General features: G+C 41.3%; 1 protein-coding gene across 1 annotated transcript; it reads left to right on the forward strand.

Annotated features, from left to right (window-relative positions):
- Positions 1-495: 495 nt before the first annotated feature.
- LOC134607705 (hydroperoxide isomerase ALOXE3-like) lies at positions 496-15,367 on the forward strand. The gene is made up of 14 exons (XM_063450246.1): positions 496-665; positions 1,750-1,951; positions 2,608-2,689; positions 5,165-5,287; positions 6,021-6,124; positions 6,333-6,505; positions 9,369-9,512; positions 10,248-10,451; positions 11,276-11,362; positions 11,647-11,816; positions 11,971-12,092; positions 12,473-12,573; positions 13,593-13,760; positions 14,986-15,367. The coding sequence occupies exons 1-14, from the start codon at positions 528-530 to the stop codon at positions 15,163-15,165; spliced, it is 1,998 nt and encodes a 665-aa protein (XP_063306316.1). The 5' UTR covers positions 496-527; the 3' UTR covers positions 15,166-15,367.
- Positions 15,368-16,307: the final 940 nt, after the last annotated feature.

Genomic DNA, 16,307 nt, shown 5'->3' on the forward strand with positions numbered 1-16,307 from the left:
AAATATTGCAGTTTATGAAAAACTGCAATAATTACAGTTGCAGGGTTAAGGGTAGTGGGAGTTGGCACCCAGACCACTCCAATGAGCAGAAGTGGTCTGGGTGCCTGGAGTGTCCCTTTAACTTGGGGAAATGTTTGTAAGTCAGCTGCTTTGGTCTTACATTTGAACTTCACTTTGACTTCTCAACATTTCCCACTTTAGTAAATAACTCTAATAGCTAAAATGCCAAAACGGCTTCAGATACAACAAATGCAGAGAATTTGGAAAAGTTAAAGCAATATAAGAATTGCCAATTCACTTGAAACAAGATGATTTTCACAAAATGTGCTAATCCACACTGCATTGAGATTGTATTGAATAACATTCCTGGCTCTCAGCCCTTTCTGATTAATTAGGAAGTTGGCTCGTTGAGAGCAGATTTAGGGGAGGGCTAGTACAGGTGTACTATGTATAAATGGGGGGTACTCTATAATAAGCTGTATCCCTGAAAGCTCTAGGACAGATTTGAAGAACGGTTGCCACTAGCCATGATAACATACCAAGTACTGGTAGCCACTGGAGAGCAGATAGGCTCTGGCAGCACTGATATCATCTCTATAGCTCTTATAGGGGTTAATGGAGAAAGTCCTAAACAGCTTCTGGGAGAGAAATTCCATGCTAAATCTGTGAGTGTTGTCTTTTTTTTTTTTTATATGTAACTTTTGTTTTATATGTGTGTGTGTGTGTGTGTGTGTGGACTCTTTGGGTATTCAGACTGTAACCCTATGGAACAAGTGCAGCTTAATGGAAAGGGGCTTGACAGCGCACATATGGTGACTATGCGCCTGTCATGGTTATTATTGTCCTAGGTTGTGCTCTCTTGTAATGCAAAGAAAAAAAAATGCCAGGAAAAGTGTTTCAAATCCATAACGAGCGGTTTATTCTACAATTTAAATAGACAAACTGGGGAAACCAAAAGTAAAAAAATCTTCCTTACATGTTTTAAACCACCTGGTCCTTAGACATGGGACTGTGGTCTTTTGTACCTGTCCTATAATCCGTGTTTAACCCCTTAAGGACACATGACATGTCGTGATTCCCTTTTATTCCAGAAGTTTGGTCCTTAAGGGGTTAAAGACTATATAGTAGGCACACTCCAAGCATCATGATTAGATGATTTAGATAATAAATGGAAATCTGGTGGTCAGGCTTTTAAAGGGCCTGTATACACAGGTTCTTCGCTCAAGTGCTTCATGTCAGGAGCTTATGTAAACTGCAGGCATTCAATCGGACAGGAAGGTTACCTTCAAGATTCCATTAGTTCTACTTGAGCAAGCCTGTGTGCACCCAACAGGGCTGATTTTACCCACTTCTCTCTGACTACCTAGAATGTAGCACATGTGCCTGCAAGTATGCACACTTGTTGCTCAAAATTAGGTTTTTCAATGGGAGGCCTCTGACTGGTCACCTGTCAGGCTGGGCTAGAAGGGTCGGTCTTTTAGTGGCTTCAGACAAGAGGGTCTGCAGCTTTTCCAAAATATCAAAGATGTTAACAATTTAAAAAAATAACTGAACCCATGTTTGAGTAGATCTACTAAGTAGGTATTGTGGAAAGTCATCAGGGGATATACAGTCCCAAACATCTGCAGTCCTAACGGGGATGTCTTACCATAATGGTTGTAGAGCTCATGTATCCATGCAGCATAAATAAAAGCTCCACGTAAACCATGGATCTAAGCCCATCCCAACTTTCATTCTATCCCTCTTCAGGTAACTAAATTTGATATTGGCAGCCCAAGAGAACTTGGAGAAATCCTACTGGTTCGTCTGTACAAGGAGAAGTCTGGCCCAAAAGAGAACCCATGGTGCTGCCAGTATATTGATGTGATCAGTCCCAATGGGAAGAGCAGTAGATTCCCTTACTACCTGTGGGTTACTGGATATACAAACATAGAAATTCCAGAAGGGAAAGGTAAGGCTGTCATTAACATCGTGTGTGTGTTTTTTTTTTGTTTTTTTTTTTATGTGAAACTCCTGACCCACTCAATTACACTAGTTATAAGTTGTTACAACCCCTGGCTCCCAACCATACAACCTATCCATTGCTACCTGGTTTGTTTAGCTCTGTGAAGCTAGACTAAAGATGTAGCAATTGCTCAGACTTCTGACTGGGCAGCCACAAAGTCTGGGCTGGGATAGAAGGGGAGGGTTTGTAAAGGCTGCAGAGAAGAGATCTGTTGCCTGCTGTCTCTAGATATATCCCACAATTTATAAATGCTTTATGTACATCTACTAAATGGCTTTATTTGTAAACGGTCCTGGACAACGGGTGCTCTTCTATATGATTTGTAGTCTTGATGGCTCCATTCTTTGTAGCAATAAGGGCATTTAAATATCACGTGACCCACAGCTTAATATCACTGTTCACAAATTGCAGACTGTCTTAGAATCAATTCCATAGACAACCCTCTTCAGCAACTGTTAATGCTTTGAAGGATAATCTAAGGCTTCTAAGCTACCTGAGGGATATGGGCATTCTCTCATGGAATCTTACTAATGCTTGCAAACTGGCAGTCTCAGCCATTATATTCACTTGGTGTGTAACCCCTCTCTGCTTTCCCTCGCCAGGGATAATTTTGACTGGAGATGTGAACCCACTCCTTGTACAGCAGAGAAAAGTCGAGCTGGATAGGAATAGAGCAATCTATAGGTAAGTGACACTGGCTTTACTAACTGGATATATTTCTGACATGCAAAGTGCTCTGGGTTTCCTTAACTCTTGTTCTATGGATTTCCTAATGCGGTTTTAGTGCCCTACTGGGGCTTTCTATATATAATGTAAAGTAACTTTACAATACGGTGATCTGAAACCTAGAATAGAACCAGAATGGCAATCACACCTACATGGCTGGTATAAAACTGTCCAAGTCAGAATGACCTATTTAACCTGTCATGAACGCACCCTACTCCAAGAGTGTGCGTGACGTAGTTGTGGTGGTGAAAGGGTTAAAGTACACTATTTGTCTGCACTAGACTGGAAATAATGACAAAATCCCCCTTTTTAACACCACCCACACTTAAACACAATATAACTATTACTATTTTAACGCCACCACCAAGACAATTTATAGATGGGGTGTCTTGGTCCCCCAGGTAAATCCACAATAAAACCCACCAAATATTACTTGGTACAATATTTAAGGAATTACAAAAATACTAACGTGTCTCTTCAGGTAACGTGATTCTTAACCAGACAAAGGCAGAACTTAATAAATGAGTGTTTATTATGAGCAAAAAATGGTCACAGTGCATATAACAGTATATGATAAACAAATTATTTACACCAACAGGTAAAAAACAAAGGATAAATTACAGAAGTCCTAATTACTCACTTAGGGTTTTCAAAGTTCAACTTCTGTCCAGGGGGTCTCTGGCAAGGAAAGATGGTGACTCACTTAGAATTAGGTTCTGGCCCCCAAGCAAGTACACTACCACCCTTCAGGATCACAGGAGATATACCCTGTGGATTATCACACCTCGCCTAGGGGTGGAGCCAAGGCGTACCTATAGTGATTCTAAGTGACCACCTCCTTTGTTCCAGAAACCACAAGCCAAATATAAACTCTTGGTGTTATCTCCTACTGTACTTGCCACAGAAATAATAATTGCCTCTATGAATTTGTTATTTTCCCATTCCATAGACATGTTGCACGTCCTGCCCACGATCCAATAGGACAGACATCACAACTCCTGCCACACGGTTTAAGTTGTGCAACTCATGTTTAGGCTTAATTAAGAGATTGGGCTTGTCCCATTCCAAATATAATCAAAATGAGGCTTCATTATTAACCTGTGGTTAAGTATTAATGTTTCACTTGGATAAGATATTGGAACACAAGGATCTTAATGAAACTAATCCCGTTACCATATCAAAAGGATTGAACTATCGTTTACAAGGTACATGCCAAATGGATGAAGAGACATTCAGACTTTTTCCAAGTGTAGAACTTTCATACTACCCCTTCTGTCATCTGACCTCTGTTGGGGGGTTCCAGCTTCAAAAGATGTAACCCCTGTTGACCTCAGCAATAGCATCTCTGTAATTTGTCCAATTTACTACACAAATTACACTAAAGGATAATATTTCATAGTGTAATAAATTATGCACCCTTGCCGTGACATAACCTGCTACAGACATACCTATAACTGAGTGCTAATGGGGTTAGATCACTCCTATAAGGTGTTATATATTAACACATGTCTTCAGTCAATCTGTTATAAAAGCCAAGTAGCTAAAGCACACCCCACACTGTAGCATTGTGAGACCATACAAACTAACCGATATTGGCTACATGCAGACTAAGCTCTGCTCACTACTTGCTAGTTTACAAAATACTTACCGTATTCCAAAATGAGCAGAATTTCTACTTGGCTGCAGTTGTGATGGAGCTAGTCACTGTATGCCAACAGTTGGCAATTAACCCATTCTGTTTATCAAAACATTGTATCAAGGTCTTGAACAAAACACATTGCTGACTTTGCATATATTCCATCATCATTTTGGAATATAATTGTTAACATGCAAGGAGTGAGCTGTGGTAACGTACGTGTGTATTGCTTATTGGACTGACCATCCACTATCTTACACTGATTTGAGGCTACAATCCATGAACCCAGTAATAGCTGTATGAAACTGAGAGATCTCCTCTCTTTGTGGGTTTTTCCCCCATTTTCTTTTACACAAGACCTTTCCATTGAGCTGGTGTGGTGTAAACTAGTTCAATATCTTGCTAAATGTATGTAGACTACACGAAGCTTGTGCAAATATTTAGTCTTTGTCTCTGCTGTGAGCTCACCATATCGCAGAGCAATCACTGGGCTCACATTATAGCCATGTTATGCCATATTCTTCCCCTCAAACGGTAGTGATTCTGGTAGTTGTAAGCCAATAAACCAGTTTCTACTGTAGGGCCCTCCCTACCTTTTTGTATTTGTCTGTGTATATTGTACATCCTCCACTAGTTGTACAACGCTGCAGAATCTGTTGGCACTTTATTAATACCAGTAATAAACATATTGAATATCTCACTCCATATAACATGGGTTTCTGGGAGTTGTAGTTAAATATTGAGATTAAGAGGTTTTATAGATATATATGCTACAACTAAAGGTCTCCTCATTGCAGGTGGAAGGTCTATGCAGAAAGTGCCCCTCACTGTATTGATGCTGAATCTTCCAAAGATCTTCCTCGTGATGCAAAATACTCCTTCCAGAAATACGCCAATTTCGGATTCTCTGTGGTTGCAACGTATGTATTGAGGCTTCTATACAAAACTGGATACTGCCAGCAATGGCTGGCTTCTTAAGAACATCAGATCCTGTTATGAGGCAATCCAGGTGGAGGAAACCTGATGGTGCCCAAACTGGATCAAGAGAATAGGAGTGAATAACAGAAGGCTCCCAGATTGAGGGGGTAACTCTCTAAATGTCACAACTGTAGAAAAACCAAACGTTGGTTGCAAAGGATGGGGAACATAATCTCTTTACTAATGTGTAGATGAAAACCACTAGATAATGACAAATGGCTTGGGTTCCCCTTCATCATGCATAGAACACTCCTATTACTTTAAAACATTGAGTCATTCTGCTAAAGTAACTTTCCTTGTAGTAACACATGCTGGATATGAGTTTCCACAACTACTAATCCTGACAAATCACTAATGGTGTGTACACAACAGTGAGTGGTTCAAGCAAAAGAAAATGGCACCTGGGTTCCTCTCCTGCTCCACCAAATAAAATGCCACAATCAAAGCACCATGAGAAAATAAACCTCTAGTGTCATAACACAGCTGGGATTATGCCTCACCAAACTAGGCTTTCAATTAGTTCTAGCTGGGTCTGGGCCTTATCTGGTTTATATATATATATATATATATATATATATATATATATATATATATATATATATATATATATATATATATATATTCTCTCAAACACACCAGGATTATTATATTGTTTAATTACTTTATTTTTAACAGGGGATTAGAACTGCAGCTCAGAGGCTTTCTCCAATCCAAAGACCCTTGGACTGATCTAAATGATATCCATAAGGTTTTCCTGTACCAAAAGACCCATAACTCTGGTTTGTTCATTCTTTAGTCTCTTGGGAAGCTCTAATGGTGGCGGGAAGGGCATATTGGCCAAATCCATATATTGCATAGACTCTTGCTGTGACACTAAAGCCCTCTTAACCTATTGTCTTCACTCTTGAAAAACTCCTTGTATTGTCTTGCCACCTCTAATATAAATGCCCTTGTCCCAGCAATTAAAACTTGGTCTTTCTTCCACAGTACTGGTGACCCAGATGTGGCAGGAGGACACTTTCTTTGGCTACCAATATTTGAATGGAGTATGCCCTGTGATATTACAAAAATGTACCAAAATTCCTGACCACTTCCCAGTGGTTCAAGAGATGGTGGCTGCCTCTCTGGGGACAACCACAAACCTCCAGAAGGAATTGGAGGTGAGACTTTCTTACAGTAAAACCTATACAAAGTGGACAGGTTTATTCCAGTCCTTCAATGTGGCTTAGATGGCTGGATTTTTATCTTCTTCCCTGGTAGTGAATTTCACAATGGTTTGTGAGATGGATTTATAATCTTACTATATACTGCTGAGATTAATAAACATTGAAGGTTGTATCTTACAATCTTTGTATCTGGATAAACATCACACGGCCAAACTTGCATTAACCTATCCCACTTCAAACACAAATCCAGTCACATTGGCTAAACTAACAGAAGGGACATGTCTTTCAGTACCGTGATATTCCAACGTTAATGGAAAGAGGGAATTGTTGGTTCTAGTCCTGTAACTTGCAATATAGCGCTTGCATGTCCCTGTATAGCTAAGACCATGATTAAGTGGTAGATGCAATGACCTTCCTTTCTTGTAAAACATTACTCAATCTGCCAAATAGACCTGTACATGGACATAATTCATCTTTGTTTTAATTAAGCTTTAAAATTTCAGGTTGTATGGAACACAACTTGGTCATCTTTATTACAAAATATCGTAAGGTGCAGTTCAGCAGACATTGTATGAATTTGGTACCTTTATTTGGGAACACTATCTGCTTTTTCTATTTTGGTCTTTCAGGCAGCTGTTTAGCAAACTAGGGGGCCATCTTCCAAACAGCTTTTCTCAACGTTAATACATCTACTTTCATGTATCACGTTCTATATAAATTCACTGTTGGCCTCTACCACTTCCACTGGAAGGTTGTGATATGAAAAGGATAGTAGATACCTGGAATCAGGGCCGGACTGGCCCACCGGGACACCGGGAAATTTCCCGGTGGGCCGGCACACTAGGTGGCCGGTGCGCGGCCGCCGAGTGTGCACCAGCCCGGGCCGCAATTACAGGGTGACCGGCAGGAGGGGATGCGATCCCCTCCTACCGGTCACAGAATGTAGCGTGGCCGGGCTGGCAGACCGGGTATGGGGCATTGGCACTGGGCCAGCCTCTTCTCCTGGGGGGGCCCCCCGAGGCTGGCCCTGCTTACACCCTGACGTCATCTTCCGGCGCTGGTATCAGTACGCGGCGCGCGAGGGAGCTGAAGAGGAAGCACTCAGGGGAGAGTGCTCCCTCGTGCACCGGCCAGCCTGCCTGCCCGCCGGGTGACCGGCCCCCCTGGAGCCCAGCAGCACCACTGGACCCCAGGGAATCCCCTCAGCACTCCAAAAGGTGAGGCTGGGGGGATTAAATAAAAAAAAATGAGTGAGTGTGTCTGTTACTGAGTGTTTGATGTGTGTATGTATGTCACTGAGTGTCTCTGTCAGTAAATGTGTGTATGTGTCTGTTCGTGAGTGTGTGTCTTCAGCACTTACCTTTCTCCAGCGCCGGACTCCCTTGGCGCTGGATCCCTCCGCCGCTCAGCTCCGAATGCGCATGCACAGCAAGAGCCGTGCGCGCATTCAAACCGCCCATAGGAAAGCATTACTCAATGCTTTCCTATGGACGTTCAGTGTCTTAGAATCGCGGAAGCTCCTCTAGCGGCTGTCAGTGAGACAGCCGCTAGAGGCTGGATTAACCCTCGGTGAAACATAGCAGTTTCTCTGAAAGTTTTCTCTTTTAGCTGCAGGGTTAAAACTAGAGGGACCTGACACCCATACCACTTCATTGAGATGATGTGATCTGGGTGTCTGTAGTGGTCCTTTAACCCCTTAAGGACATGTCATGATTCCCTTTTTATTACAGAAGTTTGGTCCTTAAGGGGTTAAGTGTGTGTGCATCTGCATGCACTGGTGTACATACCGCGGTCGCAGGGGTCGCAACCCCTGCGACCAGGTGCCCGCCGCCATGTGTTGCGGCCTCGGCCTGCGCAGAGTAAGCGTGCGGGGGGGGGGCCCCGGGATCAATTTTCGCACCGGGGCCCCATAGGTCATGTGTATGCCACTGGGTAGGGGAGCTTCTGAGATTAATAAACATTGAAGGTTGTAGCTTATAATCGTTTTATCTGGATAAACATCACACGGTCAACATCATCATCCTATCTCACTTCAAACACCAATCCAGTCACATTGACTAAACTAACAGAAGGGACATGTCTTTCAGTACCGTGATATTCCAATGTTAATGGAAAGAGGGAATTGTTGGTTCTAGTCCTGTAACTTGCAATATAGCGCTTGCATGTCCCTTTATAGCTAAGGCTATGATTAAGTGGTAGTATTACTAAATCTGCCAAATAGACCTGTACATGGACATAATTCATCTTTGTTTTAATTAAGCTTTAAAATGTCAGGTTGTATGGAACACAGCTTGACCATCTTTATTACAAAATATTGTAAGGGTGCAGTTCAGCAGATATCTATGAATTGGTACTTTTTATTTGGGAACACTATCTGCTTTTTCTATTTTGGTCTTTCAGGCAGCTGTTTAGCAAACTAGGGGGCCATCTTCCAAATCGCTTTTCTCAACTTTAATACATCTACTTTCATGTATCGCATTCTATATAAATTCACTGTTGGCCTCTACCACTTCCACTGGAAGTTTGTGATATGAAAAAGATAGTAGATACCTGGAATGGCCTTCCATAGGATGTGGCAGTGGCAAAAAGTGCATGTATATGCTGCATGTGAATGTGTGATATACAAAACGGCAAACTGGGGAGCAATCTACAAAACAGCAAAGAGTCAAAACTAAGACTTTCTCAATTTTGCAGTTTTGTTTACTTAATAGAAAAGCCATTATTTGCCATCATAAAAACAAATGGTTCCACAGATCAATTCCATGATTTTCTTTTCACTGTGTAAATATTAGCATTAAAACAAATGGACATGCCAAATGGACCTTCATAAAACCCAACCTCACCATATTCTTTTCAGAGTGGTAATGTCTTTCTGGCTGACTACAAGATTCTGGATGGAGTCCCTGCAAATGTAATTAATGGCAAGCAGCAATACCTCACTGCTCCTCTATGCCTCCTGTGGAAAAACCCTCTGGATCATCTCCTCCCAATAGCCATCCAGGTATGCTGGATCACAGTAGTGGTTTCTTCTAAATGGATTAGAACTGGTATCTGGGGTGGGGTGCTGTACAGAAATGTTCTAGAGCTGGTGTCTCATTCTTGTGACAAATTTCTAAAATACAATCAGGAAGCAACTCACTGTCTGAACCCACAATAGTCTGGCATTATGCAATTATCTAACTTGCTTATCTGGAACTCCAGTATAGCTTAGGCCTGTCAAAGATGAGGAATAAATCTAATGTGCCCTGGTTTGCTACAAGAGGTGGGGTGGGTGTGTATAGCACACATATCTGTAACTTTAAATTACTTTTGGGAAAACCTTGTTTATGCCATCTGTGTAGTGGTACTGTAATGTGCAATGAATACAATAAAGCCCAATGTTCATGCTTGTACAGAAACATGCATACCTCACTTTAATATATATATATATCCCTCAGTTGCTCATCTCAAGCCTATTGTCCCTTTCTTATGAGCTCCATATTGTCTCTGTATAACATAGCTCCTCAGATATAATACTTTCAGCAATGTGTCTTTAAACTACAATAAATGTGACGTTGGTCTGTAACCTAATTATTCTTGAAATGACCTATTTGTCACCTAAAAGTTCTCATAATGGCCCCACCATTAAGACTAGTTTTCCAATTTGTCAGCTTAAAATGTTGGCAGGTATACATGATTTTATCTCTTGGCAGTGATACCCTAAAGTGGTTTGTCACTTGTCTCACTTCTGTTGCAGTTGGGACAAGTCCCAGGACCCCAAAACCCAATCTTCCTTCCCAATGATTCAAAATGGGACTGGACCCTTGCTAAAATGTGGGTGCGCAATGCAGAATTTCAGGTGCACCAGGCTGGACCTCATCTGCTCTGCACCCACCTGTTTGCTGAGGTCTTTAGCATTGCGACCTCCAGACAACTTCCAATTGGACATCCAGTTTACAAGGTAGGAATGCCTAATCAACAGGTAGGCTGTTGCATAGTAACATTGAGAGATTTGTTTAATGATTCTGGTCAGTGCAATACTCCTGTATCAATGTTGGACCCTGTCTGAATCAAAATTCTGAGCTATAACTGGGAAAGAAAAGGCAATATGGTAGAAAAAAAATCCTACAGTGGGGATGCCCTTACATTTTAAGGTAGAAAGTGCAGTTTTGTATAGAACCTACCTGTTTCATTCAGTGTTGCAAAATGTAGACCAAGATTGTGCTGTGGCAGTTGGTTGTAGCTTTATATAATTGAAACAACTGCTGCCATTGGTAATTGACACACAAGCATCATGGGAAATGTAGTCCAACGTCTGGAGTGCTGAAGGTTGCCTATCCTTGCTCTAGACCAGGGGTCCTCAAACTCTGGCCCCCCAGATGTTGCTGAACTACAACTCCCATGATTCTCTGGCTATCTATGTAATTCAAAAGACTAGACAATCTTAATCCAGCACTGGCCATAAAGTGAACTGGTTGTCTTAATAAAACATTGCTTTGAAAAGTAAGTTGACGACTATGTTTAACTTTGCATAATCCGTTTTCTAACCAACTAACTTGAAACGGATTCCATGGCGAATATATGCTCCTCTCACTGACCATGTTGCAGTGATCCAGACACTAACATGTAGGATGACTTCTGTCGCAAACTGTTAAGCAATCTTATGTGTATTGGCTTCTGGATAGCTTGCCTGATCTAATTGGAATACATTTTCAAGCCATATGTAGGCATCTATTACAGCATGAATAACCTTACTATGCATCTAATGCTCTCCTCTTCTCCTAGCTTCTTGTTCCTCATTTCCGTTATACTTTGGAAATCAATACCCTTGCCAGAAGTGAGCTTCTAGGACCTGGAGGCATTTTTGATCAGGTGAGTCTACTCTACAGTTGCCTTCAGATCTATGTAGGTCAAATATGCACTATGGAATTCATGCTGAACTTGTAACGTCAGCTTCCATCAATAGTCCTCTTGCCACCCTTTCCAGTATTATAACTTAAACTGGGTTCTTGTTTTGGTTGCCTGTCTGACACTATAGAATACCTTGTGGTGACTCACAATGACCAATTTAGCTTCTAGTATTAAAGGGACAATGCAGTCTGTTTTAATGGTCTAGATCCCTTGTCTTCTAGAGAAATGTAATTCTTTCTTCTCAGTCTAATGTAACAGGAAATGGCGGTGTACCTGTCCTGCTTAGAAAAGCATTGGGAGATGTTACCTATAGTGCCCTGTGTCTCCCTGACAATATCAAAGCCAGAGGAGTGGCTTCTATTCCAAATTACTACTATAGAGAAGATGGCATGAAGGTCTGGAAGGCTGTGGAGAGGTAATTCCTTGTATCTACTCAATCAAACAATCCTAACTGTTTAATCATCTAACAAAGACTACCAGCCCCAGGGAATCATTGGAATTAATATTTAAAACATGGCTCTCCCACCATTCTTCACCTCATTCTAAAATCTGCTTCTCTTCTGAACCAGGCTGGTGTCAAGCATTGTCAATTACTATTACAAGAGTGATGAAATGGTCACTAAAGATCCTGAACTTCAAGCTTGGGCAGCAGAAGTCTTCAAGGAAGGATTCTTGGAGCGTAAATCATCTGGTAAATATGCTCATGGGTGGGATAGATCCTAAATGTTTCATGTTTCTTCTTGTACTGTGTATGCGTATTAAATTACTTGGTCTTCTTTATAGATCTTGTTCACTAATCCATATGCCTGACAAAGCATAATGTGGCTTTTTTCTGGAATAACTGGGTATCTACCTCTATTGCTCTTAAAAGGCCAACATTAGCTTTTTGAAATGGCTATTAAATCCTAAAATCACTACAACTGGGATATTATAAATGTTGGACTAAACTGACATTTGATCACATTAAACACCCGAGGGGTATCTCAGACAAAATAGACTGAATAGTAATCCCTATATTGATACAGGTATATGGTTAAAATGCATCTCATGGACATTAATCTGTGCTCACAGGAATTCCATCTTCTCTGGGGACCCGGGATGAGCTCATGAAGTACTTGACCATGGTGATCTTCACGTGTTCTGGGCAGCATGCTGCTGTCAACAGTGGCCAGGTGAGTGATTAAAATGTGCAGACTTCTGGAATATGTTGGGAGCTTGGTGAAAACCGTGTTTGGGGATTGGATAGTGATATGGCATTAGTTTCTCACTGCTCCGTTCTCCTTTATATATTACATAACTCCTTCTGTAAGGAGTCACATTGCCTGGATCAGCAACGTTCCTGTGGATTTTTTTTCAGCTGACAAAACGTTTTCAAAAGTCTCCCTACATGTATCTAAAGCAGAATGAGACCTTGAATCAAGGAGACAATGGACTAAGGGTCAAACTGTAAACCATGTTTACCCATTTCCCCCCCCACCCCATTAGCAATGGGACTGCAGGTCTCCCAGCACATTGTAGTAGCTGTGGTTCTGGGAGTGCTTCTTTAATGGTATAAATGTCTTGGCAATTCTGTATAATTTAAAGTTGCTAGGGCACACATATTGCACTCATTTAATGCTGGGAGGTTCCAAGGTGCCTTGTGAAATGCATGTTTGGTGGCTGACAATGCAGCATTGGCTTTCACAATCTCACATTGAGTCATATTCCTTTCAACAAAACTGGTGAATTTGGACATGCAAGGAGCCCTGACCTGCTACAGAGCATAATGAACTATACTGTGTATTTAATGGGGCATTAGCTTTGAATGACTATCCTGTCACTTTATTGTGTATTCCCAAACTATGCCTCTATAAATCTCAGCAGGATCATCCATGTTATTAGAAAGTACAATGATTTTGGCTAAACTGAATGATCAACCTTACTTTGTCCAGACGGAATAGCACACAACATTTAAGATGGCAGTCTCTCTTCTAGTTTCAAATTAAGGCAAATGTCATGTTGAAGTAGGATGACATGCTGCTTCTGCCACTGCTCATGTATGTTTTCAAATATGTCATTCAAACATGTAGTACTTGTCTTATTGAAGTTTAAACCTAAAGACTGTATATTGTTGCACAATCTTGTATTTTCAATAGTTGCTAAAATGCAAATAAAATTTCTCTAATCTGCTACTTGTGACTCTCCATAACAGTTTGACTTTTATGGTTGGATGCCCAACGGTCCCTCATCTATGAGGAAGCCACCTCCTTCTGGGAAAGGGGCAACTTATCAAACCATCTTGGATACCTTACCAGAAGTCAATACAACTACCCTGGCCATGGCCACTGTGTGGCTCCTCAGCCATGAACCAGAGGACAAGGTGGGTATTCTGAGGAACTGTGAGTACTGTTCTGAATCGTCAATATATCATGGGTTCCATGAATCTCTTCTCCAGGGTTTCCCATGCATAGGGTGGGAAGCAAAGAGCTGGCTATAACTGACACTTGAATAGTTAAAATGCATTCATATTAACTTGTGAAAACCTGTAGAAAATGACATTCACTTAATAGAACTAGGCTTCAGCAAACCTGTGGAAGGACAATCTCAGTCCTTTTACTGGTACACCCTGCTGTGCTCCATCCTAAACTATATGCCAGTTTGAATTTACCAAACACTAAATTTCAATATAAAATTTCCTTAAAGATTATATTAACCCTAGAGTATTATCAGAACTGTTTCTCCTGAGGTTTGGCACCCATAACTGGTAAGCAGTTTGCTCTATGGCGTGCCATGGGATTCAGGTAGCAATAAATTGCAGAGAAAAGGAACCAACCCAAAAGGAAATGTATAAAAGCCCCTTAAATGCAGCTCATAACCCAAGTGGTGAAAAGACCCTGCACTACACCAAAATAATTAATGTATAATTGTCTACCTTCAAAGACAGGAAGTGAGGCTATTGTGCTGTCTTACAAGATGGCAATAGAAACTGCACCCAAGCCAAAAGGTGCTAAACTAGACCATGGGCCAGCACAAATCAACTATGGTAGACACACGAGGTCCAGGCACTTAATAGCTTCAGGCACATTATTTAGAAGAAAAAGAACACTGCAATGTTTCAACCCAAGATTGGGTCTCTGTCAAGCTTGACAGTGTTCCTTTGATTCTAATGTGCCTGGACCTCTTCTCTCTTACTGGTGTCCACTGCCTGACATGTCTTATCCAGAATGGGATCCAAAACTGCAAACTACCCTGTCTAGCAAATCCATCCTGCATTGATAACAGAGACCTAGTAGGCAAACCTTAATTGTAATGGTATCAGGACTGTTCTTACAAGGGATAGGCAACCTTCAGTGCTACATTTCCAGTCCTCCTAGTCAACATGATAATACATAGATTATCCTATAACCTCTACTCACTAACTAAATCTACACACAGACATTCATATTTGATTTGCCTTACCTAGGCTATCCTCTGACCCACAAACTACATGTGGGGCCTCGTGACAATCTAGAAATTTGTTATCTAGTACACCTCTGTATCAATATCTGAGCATAAACTGAAAGCCTTGCATCTGTAGCTAATAATCCAATATTTCTCCCTTCCAGAGGCCCCTAGGAAATTACACCAATGAGAGATTCACAGAAGAGAAACCACGGCAACACGTTAAGGAATTCCAACATGAGCTGGATCAGATCTCAAAGGAGATCAAAGCAAGGAACCAGAATGTGAAGCTGCAGTACCTGTATCTGGACCCAAAGCGTATTGAGAGCAGTGTGTCCATTTAATGGCAGCAGCCCTCTACCTGGGCATGCAACATCTATACCAACAAGGCAGCAAACCCAACATGGCTGGCAGGCACTTTCAAAATGTCTGCCTTGGGAAATCAATGGGACTGGTCCCTCTTTGGCTCTAATTGGATCTTGTGTATCTCTAGACTAGCATAATCTGTTATGGATGCCTTCAGATATACCTGTTTGGGATGTAAGTTAAGGCAAATAAAAAAAATAAAAAAAAAATCCGTATCCTGTTGCTTTCATTCCAGCAGAGAAATCCAAAGCTCCCCTATGTTATAGTAAACTTACACCACTTACAGTGTATGGAAACTGTATGCTATACAGTAAACCTGCATGGGTTTTCTTCCTACTGATACCACATCTTTTACAATCCAGATAAAATGACAGAGGGTCTAGCCCAGGAAAAAAATGGTTGCTGTTATGCAGTAGCTGAGCTCTAGTTTGCATCTGGCTTGAGCATGTGATCTATACATGCAGGGTGTATAGGGTACATCATGTTATGTGGGTAAACGGTTTAGTGGCATTAGTTTGTTCATCCGGGCATGTCAAAAAATAAAGAACGAGAGACCAACTTGCACAACTACAGTATAGCTAATCCCTGGACACTGCAGTAAGGGTAACATTTTGGCAGAAGCACAGAACACATGAGAATTCGGCACTGAGGCCAGTGTGGTCGAACTGAAATTCTACTCCCACCTATTGATCTTGTGAGACTCCTACAGTTAGGCAGGTAGGATAGCCATTTTTCCATTCTCAGAGGTAACCTCCTCTGTAGGTTGAGGTGGTAAACCACAATTCCCCTAGTGTGATTTCCCCCATGTTTCTTCAAACAAAATACCACAAATTTTAAATCCTTTAGATTGATAGAAGTAAAATAATTCTAAACTTCTTATGACGCAATATCTTCCAGTAAACTTGAATCATTGCTTTGCTCCCAAATCCATTATATAGACATTTGTCTGCATCTTATGCTATTGTGCAATGACAATATATGGCACTCGAATTACAAGGGTTTCAAAAGTGTTTCTGTATGTCCTGTCCGCATATCCGCATGGATGAGGATACCCGTATGAAATGGTGCGGGGACCGCACCCCTGCAGTAGCTGCCAACAGGCTGCGGCTAAACACCCTGC

The sequence above is a fragment of the Pelobates fuscus genome, chromosome 4 (genome assembly GCF_036172605.1).
Source record: "Pelobates fuscus isolate aPelFus1 chromosome 4, aPelFus1.pri, whole genome shotgun sequence".
NCBI lineage: Eukaryota > Metazoa > Chordata > Amphibia > Anura > Pelobatidae > Pelobates > Pelobates fuscus.